Source organism: Narcine bancroftii, chromosome 9, assembly GCF_036971445.1.
Source record: "Narcine bancroftii isolate sNarBan1 chromosome 9, sNarBan1.hap1, whole genome shotgun sequence".
NCBI classification, from domain to species: Eukaryota; Metazoa; Chordata; class Chondrichthyes; order Torpediniformes; family Narcinidae; genus Narcine; species Narcine bancroftii.
In genome coordinates, this window is record NC_091477.1 from 64,148,602 (window position 1) to 64,164,180 (window position 15,579).

Sequence of the window (15,579 nt, forward strand, 5' to 3'; positions counted from 1 at the left end):
TACATTGGTCATTGCTTTACCAATCAATAATTCTGAGATTCTTTAAGTTCAAGTTGAGCCTTAAGACATGTTAACTTACTGATGATACATCCCAGATCTTCACAGTCCCTCCAAATGGAGGGACCAGAACAGCGTGAGAAATAATACACAGTATCAGTAGTCTTCACTTTAAAATCATTACCTTCCACTTTAACATTCTCACTGTAACACAAGCAAATGTATCACATGTTCCGTACTGTAACATCATGGAACTCTACAGCACAGAAACACCGCCTCTCCCATTTAGTCTGTGCCAACTTATTCTTCTGCCTAGTCCATCAGACAATAGGAGCAGAAATAGGCTGTTCAGCCTTCCCCACCATTTAATCATGAGCTGATCCATTTCCCCACTCAGCCCCACTGCCCGGCCTTCTCCCCATAACCTTTGATGCCCTGGCTAATCAAGAACCTATTAATCTTAGCCTTAAATCCAATGAACCGCCTGTGCCACAAATTCCACCGATTCACCACCCCTGGCTGAAGAAATTCCTCGGCATCTCTGTTCCAAGCAATTGCCCTTCAATGCTAAAGTTTTCTCCTCTTGTCAGAGACTTTCCCACCATGGGAATAATCTTTCTACATCTACTCCATCCACACCTTTCAAAAATTTTCAGTGAGATCTTCCTTCATTCTCCTAGAATACAGGCCAAGAGCTGTCAAACGATTCTTATATGGTAAACCTTTCATTTCTAAAATCATCCTTATGAACTTTCTCTGAACCATCTATAACATCAGCACATCCTTTCTGAAATGAGGAGCACAAAACTGCTTTAATACTCCAAGTGAGGTCTCACCAATGCCTTATAAAGCCTCAACATCCTCTTAAAATAAACGGCAGCATTGCATTTGCCTTCTTCACAACCTGCAAGTTTACCTTCAGGCCATCCTGCATGAGAACACCCAGGTCTCTTTGTCACTGGGTATTTTCAATTTTCTCCCCATTCAAAAAATAGTCTGCCCGTTTACTTTTTTTTAACCAAAGTGCATGAACGTACACTTTCCGACATTATATTTCATTTGCCAGTTCCCTGCTCATTCTCCAAATCTGTCCAAGCCCTTCTGCGGTCTCCCTGGTTCCTCAACACTACCTGCTCCTCCACCTTCGTTAATATCATCTGCAAACTTGGCCATAAAGTCATTCATTCCATAATCCAAATCATTAATATACGACATAAAACGAAGTGGCCCATGTGGAACACCACTAGCAACCAATCTGAAAATATGATCCCTGTATTCCATCTCTCTGCTTCCTGCTAATCAGCTCTACCTATGTAGTATGTTTCCTGTTATACCACATGCCTTGTCAAAGGCCTTCTAAAAATCTAAATGCACAACATCCACTGCCTCTCTCTCCCTGCTTGTCAATTCCTCAAAGAATTCCAATAGGTTTGACAAGCAAGATTTTCCCTTCAGGAAACCATGCTGGCTTTGGCCTATCCTGTCATGTGCCTACAAGTATTTTGTTACCTCATCCATGACAATTGACTCCAACATCTTTCCAACCACTGACGTCAGGGTAACCAGCCTATAATTTCCTTTCTGCTGTCCCCCTCCGTTCTTGAATAGTGGAGTGACATTTGTGATTTCCAGTCCTCCTGGAACATACCAGAATTTATTTATTCCTGAAAGATCATTACCAATGCCTCAAAACCTGAGGATGCAATACATCTGGTCTGGGAGACTTATCCACCCTTTGACTATTCTGCTTTCTGATCACCTTCTCCATTGAAATAGTAACTACACTCACTTCCCTTCCCTTATACCCTCGACATCTGCTAATGTCTTCCCCAGTGAACACTGATGCAAAATACTCTTTTAGTTGCTCTGCCATCTCGTCTCCTGGTATTATTTCTCCTGCATCATTTTCTAGTGGTCCTCTCTTTTACTATTTATATACTTAAATACTTATATAGCTTTTTGTATCCTCTTTGATATTACATTCTAGCCTACTTTTCTCTTATGTTTTTAAGTGCCCTTCTGCAAGTGAAACAAATTTCCAATCCTCTATAGAACAAGAGAAAATTACATCACAGAAACAGGCCCTTCAGCCCTTCTTTTTTGCCTACTCCCAATAACCAGCCCATAGCCCTCTCCCATCCATGTATCTGTCCAAATTCTTCCTAAATGTTAAAATTGAGCCCACATTCACCACTTCAGCTGGCAGCTTATTCCACATACCCACCACTCTCTCTATGATGATGTTCCCCCTAAACTTTTCCATTTTTACTCTTATCCAATGTCCTCTGGTTTGTATCACACCTACCCTCAGTAGAAAAGCCTACCTACATTTACTCTGTCTATATCCCTCATAATTTTAAATACCTCTATCATATCTCCCCTCATTCTTCTACACTCCAGGGAACAAAGTCCTAACCTGGTTAACCTTTCCCTATAACTCAGTTCCTGAAGTCCGGGCAAAATCCTAGTAAATCTTCTCTGCACTCTATCTTATTGATATCTTTCCTGTGGTTAGGTGACCAAAACTGAACACAATACTCCAAATTTGGCTTCACCAATATCTGATACACTTTACTATAATTCCTCTACTCAATACTTTGGTTTAAGAAGGCCAATATGCAAAAAGCTCTTTACAACACCATCCACCTGTGATGCCACTTTCAAGGAATTATGTATCTGTATTCTTGGTTTGCCAAAATGCAACACCCCACACTTGTCTGCATTAAATTCCATCTGCCATTTTTCAGGTGATTTTCAAGCTGGTCAAGTTCCCTCTGCGAGCTCTGAAAACCCTCTTCGCTGTCCATAACATCTCCATTCTTAGAGTGATCTGCAAACTTGCTGATCCAATTTACCACATTATCATCCAAATGACAAACAACAATGGTTCCAGCACCAATCCCTGAGGCACACCACTAGTCACAGGCCTCCAGTATGAGAAGCAATCATCCACCACGACTCTATGGCTTCTCCCGTCTAGCCTTTGTTGAATCCCGTTCACTACTTCTCTGTCTGACTAACGTCCCATGAGTGATCTTGTCAAAGGCCTTACCAAAGTTCATGTAGACAACATCCACAGCCTTTCCTTTGTCAACATTCCTGGCAATCAAAAAACTCTATAAGATTGGTTAAACATGACCTACCACACACAGAACCATTTATCTTTCTCTAATCAGTTTCTGGCTATCCAAATAAATGTATATTCAATATCTTTGGGCACCTTCCAATAATTTACCTTCTACTGACATCAGGCTCACGTCTATAATTTCCAGGGTTAATTTTGGTGCCATTTTCAATCAATGGCACAATGTGAGTTACCCTCTATTCCTCCGGCACCACACCAGTGACTAAGGACATTTTAAATATTTCTGCCAGAAGCCCTGCAATTTCTACACTAGCCTCCCTTAAGGTCCAAGGGAATATCTTGTCAGGCCCTGGTCATTTATCCACCCTTATTTGCTTTAAGTCAGTAACCACTTCATCCTTTGAATCTGTGTACGTTGCATGATCTCACTGCTTGTTTTCCACACTTCCCATGGCTCTGTGCCTGTTTCCTGAGTGAATACTGAAGAAAAAAAATTAAGATCTCCCCTATCTCTTTTGATCTGCGAGGGGACCAATTTTGTCCCTTAGTATCCTTGTGCTCTCAATAAACCTGTAGAAACTCTTAGGATTTTTCTTCACATTGTCTGCCAGAGTAACCTCATACCTTTTAACTTTCTTGATTTCATTCTTGAGGTTTTTCTTGCGTTTTTGTATACTCCTCAAGTATCTTATTTGCTCCATGTTGCCTATATAGGTACTCCCTGACATATGTCCGTGATTCATTCTGGCTAACCGGTCATATCTCATAATGGATTACCCTGTATCCCTGTTATAGTTTGTCAAATAAAACATGGTGGCCACCAAGGCCAGCTCTCACGAGGGACATTATTTTCCATAGATAGGCCCAACTTTCACTGTAATCACATAAATTTTATATTTTTTCTTTCTTTTTTAAAATTTATTTCATCCTCCCCTCTAAATTTGGTCTAAACGCCTGTGCTCTCTTAGTGTGGCAGCACCTTGGAGGTGAAGTTGCCGATGTCATCATTGGAGTGGTGGAGGTGGGGTGGGGGGAAACATCGGGCTCACCGGCCGAACCCACTGAGGAAGGACAACAGGGCTCTGTGGGAAGCGAGCTTCCAGCCTGAACAATACCACCAAAAGTTTGGATTGCCTTTTCAGATCACATGCAGCAGGACCGAGCAGAGTGAGACGGAGGAGGAGGGAAGGGAAGGGAAGAGGTGGGCAGAAAGTGAAAGGAAAGGAGTGGAAATTGACCTATGCTCGGGTGCCGAGCTTCGGATGCACGTCTGCGGCTGCAAGCGGTTGTCGTTGTATGGACGCTGCCTAGAGGACAGAACTGTAGCTGTTTGCAAAAAGCTACAAGTTGAACAGTAGGTGACAATCCTTGGAGGAAAAGAGAGATGGGATCATGAGGGTGGGGAGGGGGGGGATTTTCGGTAGCATGTGTGGATGGATGTAAGTTGCGTAGGTCATAAGTCGGGGAGTACCTGTACCTGCTATACACCTGTTCTTCTGAACCAGATCCCTCAAATCCCTCAAAACCGAAGTTCCCCATGCCTTTGATCTTGACAGGAACATGCAAACACTGTATTCTCTAAATTTCACCTTTGAAGGTTTTCCACTTACCTCGCACATCCTTGCCCGAAAACAGCCTATCCCAATCCACGCATTCCAAATCTTTTTCATTTCCTCAAAATTAGCCTTTCTCTAATTTAGAATCACAACTCGAGGCCCAGACCTATCTTTCTCCTTAATTAACTTGAAACTAATGGCTTTATGGTCACTGGACCCAAAATGTTCCCTTACACATACTTCTGTCACCTGCCCTGTCTCGTTCCTTAATAGGAGATCCAGTATTGCACTCTCTCTAGCTGGTATATCTACATATTGATTTAGAAAACTTTCCTTAACAGTACGGGAATCCCAGTAAATATGTGGAATATTAAAAACCCCTACTATCACAACCTAATGTTTCCTCCAGGTGTCTGCTATCTCTCTACAAATTTTCTCCTCCAATTTTCATTGACCATTGGGTGGTTTATAATACAACCCCATAGTGTGGTCATACCTTTCATGTTCCTCAGCTCCACTATATAGCCTCAGTAGACAAACCCTCTGCTCTGTCCTGTCTGAGCACATCTGTAATATTTTCCTCCCCCTTTCATTTCCCCCCATCATTCTATCACATCTGAAGCAACAGAAGCCTGGAACAATGAGCTGCCAGTCCTGTCCCTTCTGCAACCAAGTTTCATTATTGGCTGCTAACACCATAATTTCACGTGCCAGTCCATGTTCTGAGCTCGTCTGCCTTTCCTACAATACTCCTTGCACCTGAGAACATTTCTATCACGTACAACCTGCTGACTTCTAATGGTGCATGCAATTTTCCACATCATCTTTTCATTCCTCCACTCTTCTATCTGCTCTGGTACTCCGGTTCTCATCCCCCTGCCCATCTAGTTTAAACCCACTGGAGCCACACTAACAAACCTTCCTGCAAGGATATTAGTCCTTCTCCAGTTCAGATGCAAACTGCCCCAACAGAACAGGTCCCACTTTCTGTGGAAGAGAGCTCAATGATCCAGAAACCTGAAGCCCTCCCGCCTGCAACATATTGGTAGCCACGTGTTAAGCTGCATTATCTTCCCATTTCTAACCTCACCAGCATGTGCATGGGTAGCAATCCTGAGATCACAACCCTGAAGATCCTGTCTTTCAACCTTTCCTCACGTTTCCGACTTCTTGAGTATGCCATGAACTCAATCTGAGATATTTTTGACCCCAGCACCAGAGAGACAACATACCATCTGGGATACTCGATCTCTTCCACAGAACTTCTTATCTGTCCCCCTAACAATGGAATCCCTATCACGAAAGCTCACCTCTTCTCCTCCTTTCCCTTCTCAGCCACAGGACCAGACTCCATGCTAGGGATCTGATTGCTATGGCTTGTCCATGGTGGGTTGTTCCCCCCCCCCCCAACAGAATCTAAAATGATACACTTGTTATTGAGTCGGACAATTGTGCCTGGCACTGCCTGCCTGTTCCCTTTCCCTCTCCTGTCACCCATCTATCCGCCTTCTGGTGTGATAGTGTTCCTGTAACTCCTGTCCATCACCCCCTCTGCCTCCTGAATGATCCAGAGTTGATCCAACTCCAGCTCCCATTCCTTAACTTGGCTTGTCAGGAGTTGCAGCTGGAAGCACTTCTCACAGATGAAGTCGTCACTAGCAAACTTTCCCACTAATTTTTGCTTCCTTGTATGCCCTCTCTTTTGCTTTCACATTAGGTTTGACTTCACTTGTAGCCACAGTTGTGTCATTTTTCCATTCGAATATTCCTTTTTTGGTACAGTATTTATTTATCTTATACCTTTCTCATTTCTTGCTGAAACTCCATTCATGTCTGCTCAGTTGTTTTCCCAACTAGTCCAATCTACTTTGGCCAGTTCCTCTCTCATGCCACTGTAATTCCCTTTACCAACACTTCTGATTTTAGTTTCTCCTTGTTAAATCTCAAATTGATCTCAATCACGTTGGTTCCTTTACTCTAAGATCTCCAATCACCTCTGGTGCATTACACAACACCCAATCCCGCAGAATTAATCCCTTCATGCTCTAAACAGACATTCCACAAATTCTCTTCCTTGAGATCCATTCCCCATCTGGTTTTCCCCATTTACTTGCATGTTAAAATTCCCCTCTGACACACCACTGATCTGCAACTGGACTAGAACCCTCCATATCCCTCCCATCCATGTATTTCTCCAAATTTTTCTTAAATGTCAAGATCGTGCCCATATTCACCACTTCAGCTGGCAGCTCACTCCACACTCTCACCACTCTCAGAGTGAAGCAGTTCCTCCTAATATTTCCTTTAAACACTTCCCCTTTCACCATGTCCTCTAGTTCTCGTCTCACCCAATCTCAGTAGATAAAGTCTGCTTGCACTTACTCTGTCTATACCCCTCATAATTTAGTACATCTCTATCAAAGCTCCAGAGAATGAATCCATATGATCCCACTGATATCCTCATACCTCACTGAAACATTCTAAGATATATTTTGTCCTCTCCTTATTCTTCTCTGATGCATTCCACTTGTTTTGACACTACTTGATAAACCACAGAGCCCTCTGTGTTCAACTCAAATTGCTTGTGGTTTGGTGTTCTCGAAATCTTTATTTTTAGATGTTTTTATTTATGATCCTTAAAACATCTCATTTCACTCAGTGGATCAGCTCCTTGAAACTCCCATCTACTTTTGTTGAACATTCTTTATCATAAGTATTACAGCAGGATATGAAATGCTGCTCAATTCTCGAAAGTAAAAGACCTTAGTACATTTCTCATAGCAACATCATGAGCATGGGCTTCCAGCCACGACTCATACTCAAAGGGGTGTTTCTAACCCTCATAGGTTTTCCATGGGTGATGTACCTCATCGAAAGAAGCATTCGTAAATATGGAATACATGGGCTCTAACCTCAGCTCTGAGGAGATGAATTGCCCTTCCAGTAAAGAGGGGCAGGTGGAAGATGGAGGCAACGTTGTATTGCTCAGTGCAGAGAATGATGTGTCTCTCGTCAACGTGACGGACATCTCAGATAACTGAAAAACAGCAACAGTCAATAATATTTAGTACAAACATATTCATCATCTGTTGTAGAAAGTCATCCTTCATTCGATATTTGTCATCCTACCTTTTACTCAGACTCACCCTAAAAGACGTGTCTCTTATTGCTTTACAACACTGAAGGGAACTAACTGCATAAGAAAACCAGATGACTTTACTCATCATTCTGCTTGAACCCAACATTTGAAGCATGGAACTGGAACACCATATTTCTCTACCCTAATCCTAAAGCTGTTTTATTATAAAGCATCACATCTCGCTCCTTATTGCAAAGAAAAACTACTGGAGGAACTCATCAGGTTTAACTTCTGTGTGTGTGGGGGTGGGGGGGGGGGGGAGTACTGCCAATGTTTCAGGTCGAGACCCTCTCTGTGTGGCCTAATTGTAAACTAACTTCACGATTGCACTCCACACTATACGTCACAGAAACAAGCCATTAAGCCCTCCTAGTCTAGACTGCTTTGTAGCTTCCATTTATTGCCAATCATTTAATATTAGCTTTAATGCAAAGACAATGACCTGATGCTAGGAATTTAATACTGCAAAAGGTTTGGAGGAGTATACAAAGAGCAGGGGAAAATTAAAATAGCAGTTCGGAGGGCAGAGAAAACGTTAACCAAAAGAAATACAAAAAATTGTTGTGTAAATAAATAAAAGTGACACCAGGGTAATGGATGGAGTCAACATGGATTTACAAAAGGTAAATCGTGCTTGACAAATCTATTGGAATTCTTTGAGATGGTGACAGGTAAAATAGATGGGGGAGAGCCAGTGGATGTGGTGTACCTGGACTTCCAAAAGGCCTTCGATAAGGTTCCGCATAAAAGGTTCCAAAATCAAGGCTCATGGGATTGGGGGCAAAGTATTGATGTGGATTGGGAACTGGCTGGCAGGTAGAAGACAGAGAGTTGGGATAAATGGCTCATTTTCTGAGTGGCAGGCGGTGACCAGTGGGGTGCCACAGGGATCTGTACTGGGACCTCAGCTGTTCATAATTTACATTAATGATCTGGATGAGGGGATTGGATGTAATATCTCCAAATTTGCAGATGACACTAAGCTAGGAGGGGTTGTGTGCACGGAAGAGGGGATCAGGAAGCTCCAGTGTGATTTGGATAAATTGAGGGACTGGGCAGATACATGGCAAATGCACTACAATGTGGATAAATGTGAGGTTATCCACTTTGGTAATACAAACCGGAGGGCAGATTACTATTTGAATGGCAATAGATTAAGAGATGGGGAAGTGCAGAGAGACCTAGGGGTACTTGTACATCAGTCTCTGAAGGCGAGCATGCAGGTACAGCAGGCGGTTAAAAAGGCAAATGGTATGTTGGCCTTCATATCAAGAGGGTTTGAGTATAGGAACAAGGATACCTTACTGCAGCTGTACAGGGCCTTGGTGAGACCCCACCTGGAGTATTGTGTGCAGTTTTGGTCACCTTATCTAAGGAAGGATGTTCTTGCAATGGAGGGAGTGCAGAGGCGATTCACCAGGCTGATACATGGAATGGCAGGAATGACTTATGAGGAAAGATTGCACAAATTGGGATTGTACTCGCTGGAGTTTAGAAGATTGAGAGGGGACCTCATAGAGACCTATAAAATTCTGGCAGGACTGGACAGAATGGATGCAGATGGGATGTTTCCAATGATGGGAAAATCCAGAACCCGGGGCCATGGTTCGAGGATAATAGGCAAACCATTTAGGACCGAGATGAGGAGGAATTTCTTTACCCAGAGGGTGGTGAATCTGTGGAATTCATTGCCACAGAGGGCAGTGGAGGCAGGTTTATTAAATATATTTAAGAGGGAATTAGATATATTTCTTCAGTATACGGGTATTAAAGGTTACGGAGAGAAGGCGGGGACGGGGTACTGAACTTTAAGATTAGCCATGATCTTGTTGAATGGCAGAGCAGGCTCGAAGGGTCGAATGACCTACTCCTGCTCCTATCTTCTATGTTTCTATGTAACGCTTCGCTTTGGAGGAGTTTTATTAGCAAGATATCTTGGAGAGCATGCCCAGCACCCAGCCTGAGCTTGCTCTGCTCACAGCCAGTTTTAACAGAGTTTATATACAATAAATCGCAGTGCATTCCTGCATATGGGCTTCCTGTTGTGGTCAACCTGACAATAGTTTATCATTGTCAACATTTGGTAATAATTTAATCATTGTTTCACAGAATTCCAAAGCTTATCATGTCTGCAGATAAGCGTGTCTGCAGATAACTCACAACCTTGAGGTTCCCTGCCTCCACTTAAGCAGTATGCAACTGACTCTTGTATGTTCTTGTCAGCAACTTATGGGTGAACCCTTAACCCTTTGTGTTCAGATTTTCCTCCACAGAACAATGGAAAGGTCAGCCCTTTAAAGGACCAATAAGACAATCTGTGCGTAGAAAAGAGGCAATGGATCAGGTTGGAGACAAGTTTGTTGAAACTGTTCTCACAAATAACATGTGCTTAGATGTCAGAGTTCATCTTCACTCACGAAGGGATGGGCCATGATGAGAAGTCAGAGTTAAATGTGGTACGAAAAGAGAGGGAAATAATATTAGAGAGTTAAGAGCATCGTAACAGATATTGAGCGATGGTTCAAAGATATGGGTGGAATTTAGTAATAAGAAGGAGATGATAACTTTGATGGGATAGTATTATCGACACTCCTCTCCCCGAGAGTCGGCAGGAATGAGAGGAACAAATATGTAGGGAACTCACAGATTAATAGGGCTATAATAGTCAGAGATTTCAACTTCTCTCACATTCACTTCTCAGAGTCCAAAGGGATTATATGGAGAGGAATTTGTTCAATGCATGCAGGAAAGTTTTCTCAAACAGGATGCCCAGCAGAGAGGGGCAGCGTTGGTCCTCCCATTGAGAAATGAGGCAGGGTAAATGACAGATTTCCAGGGGAGAAATAGTTTGGGACCAGCGATCATCATTCTGTTAGTTTTAAAATAGTTATTGGAAAAGGTAATCCTAAATTGGGGAAAGGCTCATTTAATTGGCATCAGACATGAACTCTCAAAAGTTGACTGGGAAAGGCTATTTTTGGAAAAGAGATGTCTGATGTGGGGGGCTTTTAAAAGTGAGATTAAAAGGGAGAATATTAATATAACATGTTCCTGTTGGAGTAAAGGGCAAGGCTGGCAAGATTAGCAAACCCTGGCAGTCAAAGGAATGGGCAACTGAATTCAAACACAGACCTGGGAAGAGAATAAGAAGTAGGAACACAAATAAGGAGGAAATTAGCATGGCAAAAAGAGGATGAGTCAGCAAGGAAACACAGCGTCATAGGACATTTCAGCGCAGTACAGGTCCTTAAGCCCACGATGTGTCAACCCAAGAGATTACTCATGATCTCAGTGTGGAGCCACAGAAGATGGGCAAGGACTTGAATAAATATTTTTAAATTTATATTCATGATGCAGAAGATCATTGGCTCAGAAAGCCATCCAGAACCCTTAGCCTGATTTATCCATGTCAACAGAATTATCTACCCTGGGGGGGGGAAACAAAGACTGTACGCATTTACTTTATTCATAGCCCTCAAGATTTTCTAAAGGTCACTCCTCATATTCCTACATGCCAGGGAATGAAAGGCCAGACTATCCAGGATGCATGATTCAAGTTTCTCAGTCCCAGCAACAACCTGTAGGGTACAAAGTAAGAAAGGGAAATGAAAAATGATGTCTTGCCACCCATCTATATTATAAAGGAAGACAAACTGGATGTCCTGAAGCACATAAATGTAGATCAATCCCTGGGGCCTGATCAAGTGTATCCTTGGACATTTGGAAAGCTGGGTAAAAAAGTGCTGGGGTCCTGCCAGAGATATCATCATTTGGCGAGGGAGACAGGATGGTGGCTAATGTTCTGGTTTCATTTAAGAAAGGCTGCAACGATAAGCCTAACATCAGTGGTGGGAAAGTTACTGGAGGGGATTTTGAGGGACAGGGTGCATCAGCATTTGGAAAGGCATGTTTTGATTAGGGATGGCCACGACAGTTTTCCACTTGGGAAAATGTGCCTCATAAATTTGATTCAGAGGTGACAAAGAACATTGACAAAGGCACCGTGAAGGCCACTGTCTACATCGAGTTCAGCCTCTTAACAAGGCTCCATATGGTAGGTAAGTCCACAAAGTCAGAGATGGGATCGCATGGAATCAGAGGCAGCTGGCCATTGGATACCTAACTGGCTTGATGGTAGGAGACCCCAAAGAGGGGTAACATAATGTTGTTATTCAGATTGGAGGCATGTGACTAGTGATGCGCACCAGGAACTGGTGCTGGGTGAGTAAGTTTGCAGATGACACCAAAATGGGTGGTATTGTGAACAGTGTAGAAAGTTATCTGAGGTCACATCAGAATCGTGATCAACTGGGAATGCAGGTCAAAGAATGACAAATGGAATTTAATTTGGACAAGCGTGAGGTGTTGTATTTTGGTAAGTTAAACCAAGGCAGGAAGTGCCACCATAAATGGTCGGGCCCAGAAGAGGGTTCAAGAAGAGAAAGACAAAGGGGTAAGGAATATGGTTCCTTCAAGTGGTGACACAGGTGGAAAGGGTGGTGAGGAAGGCAGTTTTGACACTGATTACAGGACATTGGTGAAGCTACATGGAATACTGAGTGAAGTTCTGGTCACCCGCAATAGGAATATGTTATTACGCCGGAGAAGGCGCAGAAAAGATTCATGAGGAGAGGCTGAACAGACTGGGCCTGTAGGAGACTGAGCAATGACCTTCTAGAGGCACTGGGGGAATAGTCATTTTCCCAGAGTCAGGGAGCCTAAAACTAATGGGCAAATATTTTAAAAGATTTAAAAGTGACCTAAGGGGCCAACCTTTACACACAAAAGTTAGTCGGTATATGGAAGGATCTGCCAGAGGGAGCGGGAGAGCCAGGTGCAATTACCACATTTAAAAGACATTTAGACAGGTATATGGATAGGTAAGGTTTTGAGGGATATGGGCTGAACACAGGATGCAAATGGAGACAGTTTGGCAAACATGGACAAATTGGGCCACAGAGACTGTTTCTACTTGATAAGGCTCTATGACTTGAAATGTGATTTATTGGCCAGGTTCTCAGAATAATCAAGGGAGGGGATAACACAGTTTCTGGTGATAACTTTCCACTTCTCTTTGCCTACAGTGGGGCTGGCGGTGTAGATGATAGATGGTTAAGATGGCACAGTTGTTTAAGGGGAAAAAAAAGAGCAGATGAACCACACGCCATTCAATCTAATATCAGTGATGGGACAATTCCAACAATTCTGAACAACAGTGTAAATCACCATTTACTAAGAAGCACAGATTGATCACAAAAACTGTCAACATGGAACCATAACATGAAGGTTACTTTGGAGTGACAATTCTTAACTCTGCAGGAGAAGGGTTTATCACAATCATATATTTTAATGCTGTCAATGTGGATTGAAAAGCAAAAGTCCATGGAATGCAGGGAAAAGTTGGATCCAGATCTGGTTCAGGGGTAGTAGTAAACAAATGCCTCAGTGACTGGAAGTCTGTGTACCTTGCTTCTAGTGGTTTTCAACCTTTTTCTTTTCACTCACATCCCACTTTAAGTAATCCCTACGCCATCAGTGCTCTGTGATTAATAAGGGATTGCTTAAGGTGGGATGTGAGTGGGAAGGGAAGGTTGAGAATCACTGCTCTAGACCCAATTGTTACTGAAATATTTTGCTTGAGAAAAATTGTCATTGGCCCATTTCCTTTGGAGTTCTGAAACCGTGCACATAACATGTCAATTAGGTAAATGCTCCGTGATTAGTAAGGGGTTACTTAATATGGGATTTGAGTAGAAAGAAAAAAGTTTGAAAACCACTGATTTAGACTTAAATGTAAGGAATGTGATTGAAATGTTTTAGAAGCAAAATTGACATTAGAAGGTGAGAGGTGAAGAGAAAAGTTTAGACTGCAGGAAAATACCATAGGAAAGATCTGGGGACATGAAATATCCATGCACATTTTTAGCAATGAAGAGTTCACCTGCTTCGAAGACTCAGACACTCACTTCCTTTTGTTTATTTGCACTATAACCATGCCCTGGAACTGTCCTATTGGAAGGTCACATTCTAGAGATATATAATCCAGAAACCCGATAATTTCTGATTTTGCTGAGTGTGGTCAGAGCTGCCTTATCACAGCACATGACTCAAATTAATTATTTATTAATTACTGCCTGATACTAGATCTCCATAACCTCACAAAAAACAACTTTATATATCCATTACAAATGCATAACTCACTTGAAATATTAAAATGCATTTAAACACTTTAAATTCTAATAAATTGATGCCCAGTCCTTTGTAAGGCAGGAAATTAAAGCAATCAGACCTTTATCAGGTTTGTGGTCAAGTTATACACCTCATAATTTCAATCATCCAATAGTCCAGCCTCACACCACTCACATCTTGGTGAGAATTATTCACTGCCTATTAATTTCCCTGTGACAATTGAAACTGTAGGTGATAAATAACCTCCTCATTTGGAGTAATCTCTGTCTCTCTCTCTCTCACACACACACACACAGACACACACACACACAGACCGTGTGCGCATGCAATGACACTTGAGTTAATCTAACGATGCACCAACTGTTTAAACTACCTTGCTCTCACTGGCGCTGATACAGACATGGCTGTATTCCCTGTTGAATGTGTGGGATAAGAGTCGGAGGCACTGAAAGACAGAAGATTTTACTGTTAAGATTTCTCTCAGTAAATCACATTAGTTCCACATTGTAGCTCACCTATATCAATGGTCCTGTGTAGTACCCCTCCCTTCAATAGCCTTCACCATACATCTCTCCTTTATTTGTCCTATTCTGGAGTCCTTTTATAAAGAGTCATAGAGATATATACCATAGAAACAGGCCCTTTGGCACATCATGCTCATGCTAACTATCTAGTATTCAACTATACTATTCCCATTCATCAGCATGATAGCTCCTTATGACTTGGTGATTCAAGTACTCAATGAGATCTTCTTAAATGCTCTGAGAGATTAGGTATCAACCACCCACTCTAGATTCCACTCCACCTCCCCACTCTAGATTCCACTCCACCTCTGGGTGAAATAATTTTTTCTTCAATCCCCTCTAACTCTCTTATCCGTCATCTTAAACCCCTGCTCTCTGGTTTCAAATGGCTCTCCATTCTATCAACGGCCCTCATAATTGGGCAGCACATTTAGCGTAGTGGTTAGTGTAATGCTATTACAACGCCAGCATCACTGGTTCGAATCACCGTTGCCCATAAGGAGTTTTCTCACATCTGCGTGAGTTTTCTTCAGATGCTCCAGTGTCATCCCATGTTCCCAAAATGTTCAGAATTATTAGGTTAATTGGGTGGCATTGGTTTCATGGGCTGTAAAGGCTGAGGACCCAGTGATATCAGTCTCTGAGGCTGATGTTAGAACATCATTCAGGAGGGATAACCCAAACAAGGTAAAAGCACAATGCTGGAGAAACTCAGCAGGTCAAACAGTGTATCTTACATTGCAAGGTTAAAGATATATAACCAACGCTTTGGGCTTGAGCCCTTCATCAAAGTACCTTGATCAAATATCTGATGAACGGCTTAAATAAATTTTAAAAATAAATTACGAAAGTAAGCTTGCGGCAAACATAAAAACCAACTGCAAAAGCTTTTATAAATATGTCAAGAGGAAAAGATTGGTGAAATCTAGAGTAGGTCCCTTGCAGTCAAAATCAGGGGAATATATAATGGGGAATAAGGAAATGGCAGACCAATTAAATTCTTACTTTAGTTCTGTTTTCACAAGAGTGGATACAAATAACCTCCCAAGGATGTTGGGAAACATAGAGACTAATGCAAGGGAGGAGCTG

The 15,579-nt window shown here is 42.3% G+C and overlaps 1 protein-coding gene across 3 annotated transcripts in view; it reads right to left on the reverse strand.

Moving 5' to 3' along the window:
- Nucleotides 1–15,579, reverse strand: part of kif1aa (kinesin family member 1Aa) — a 381,215-nt gene that overhangs the window by 13,914 nt on the left and 351,722 nt on the right. For all 3 annotated transcript variants that reach the window (XM_069899341.1, XM_069899340.1, XM_069899343.1), the window contains 2 exons: nucleotides 14,340–14,411; nucleotides 7,551–7,675 (listed from right to left, as the gene is read on the reverse strand). In XM_069899341.1, the coding sequence (XP_069755442.1) occupies nucleotides 7,551–7,675; nucleotides 14,340–14,411 (197 nt within the window). The remainder of the gene's footprint in view (nucleotides 1–7,550; nucleotides 7,676–14,339; nucleotides 14,412–15,579) is intronic.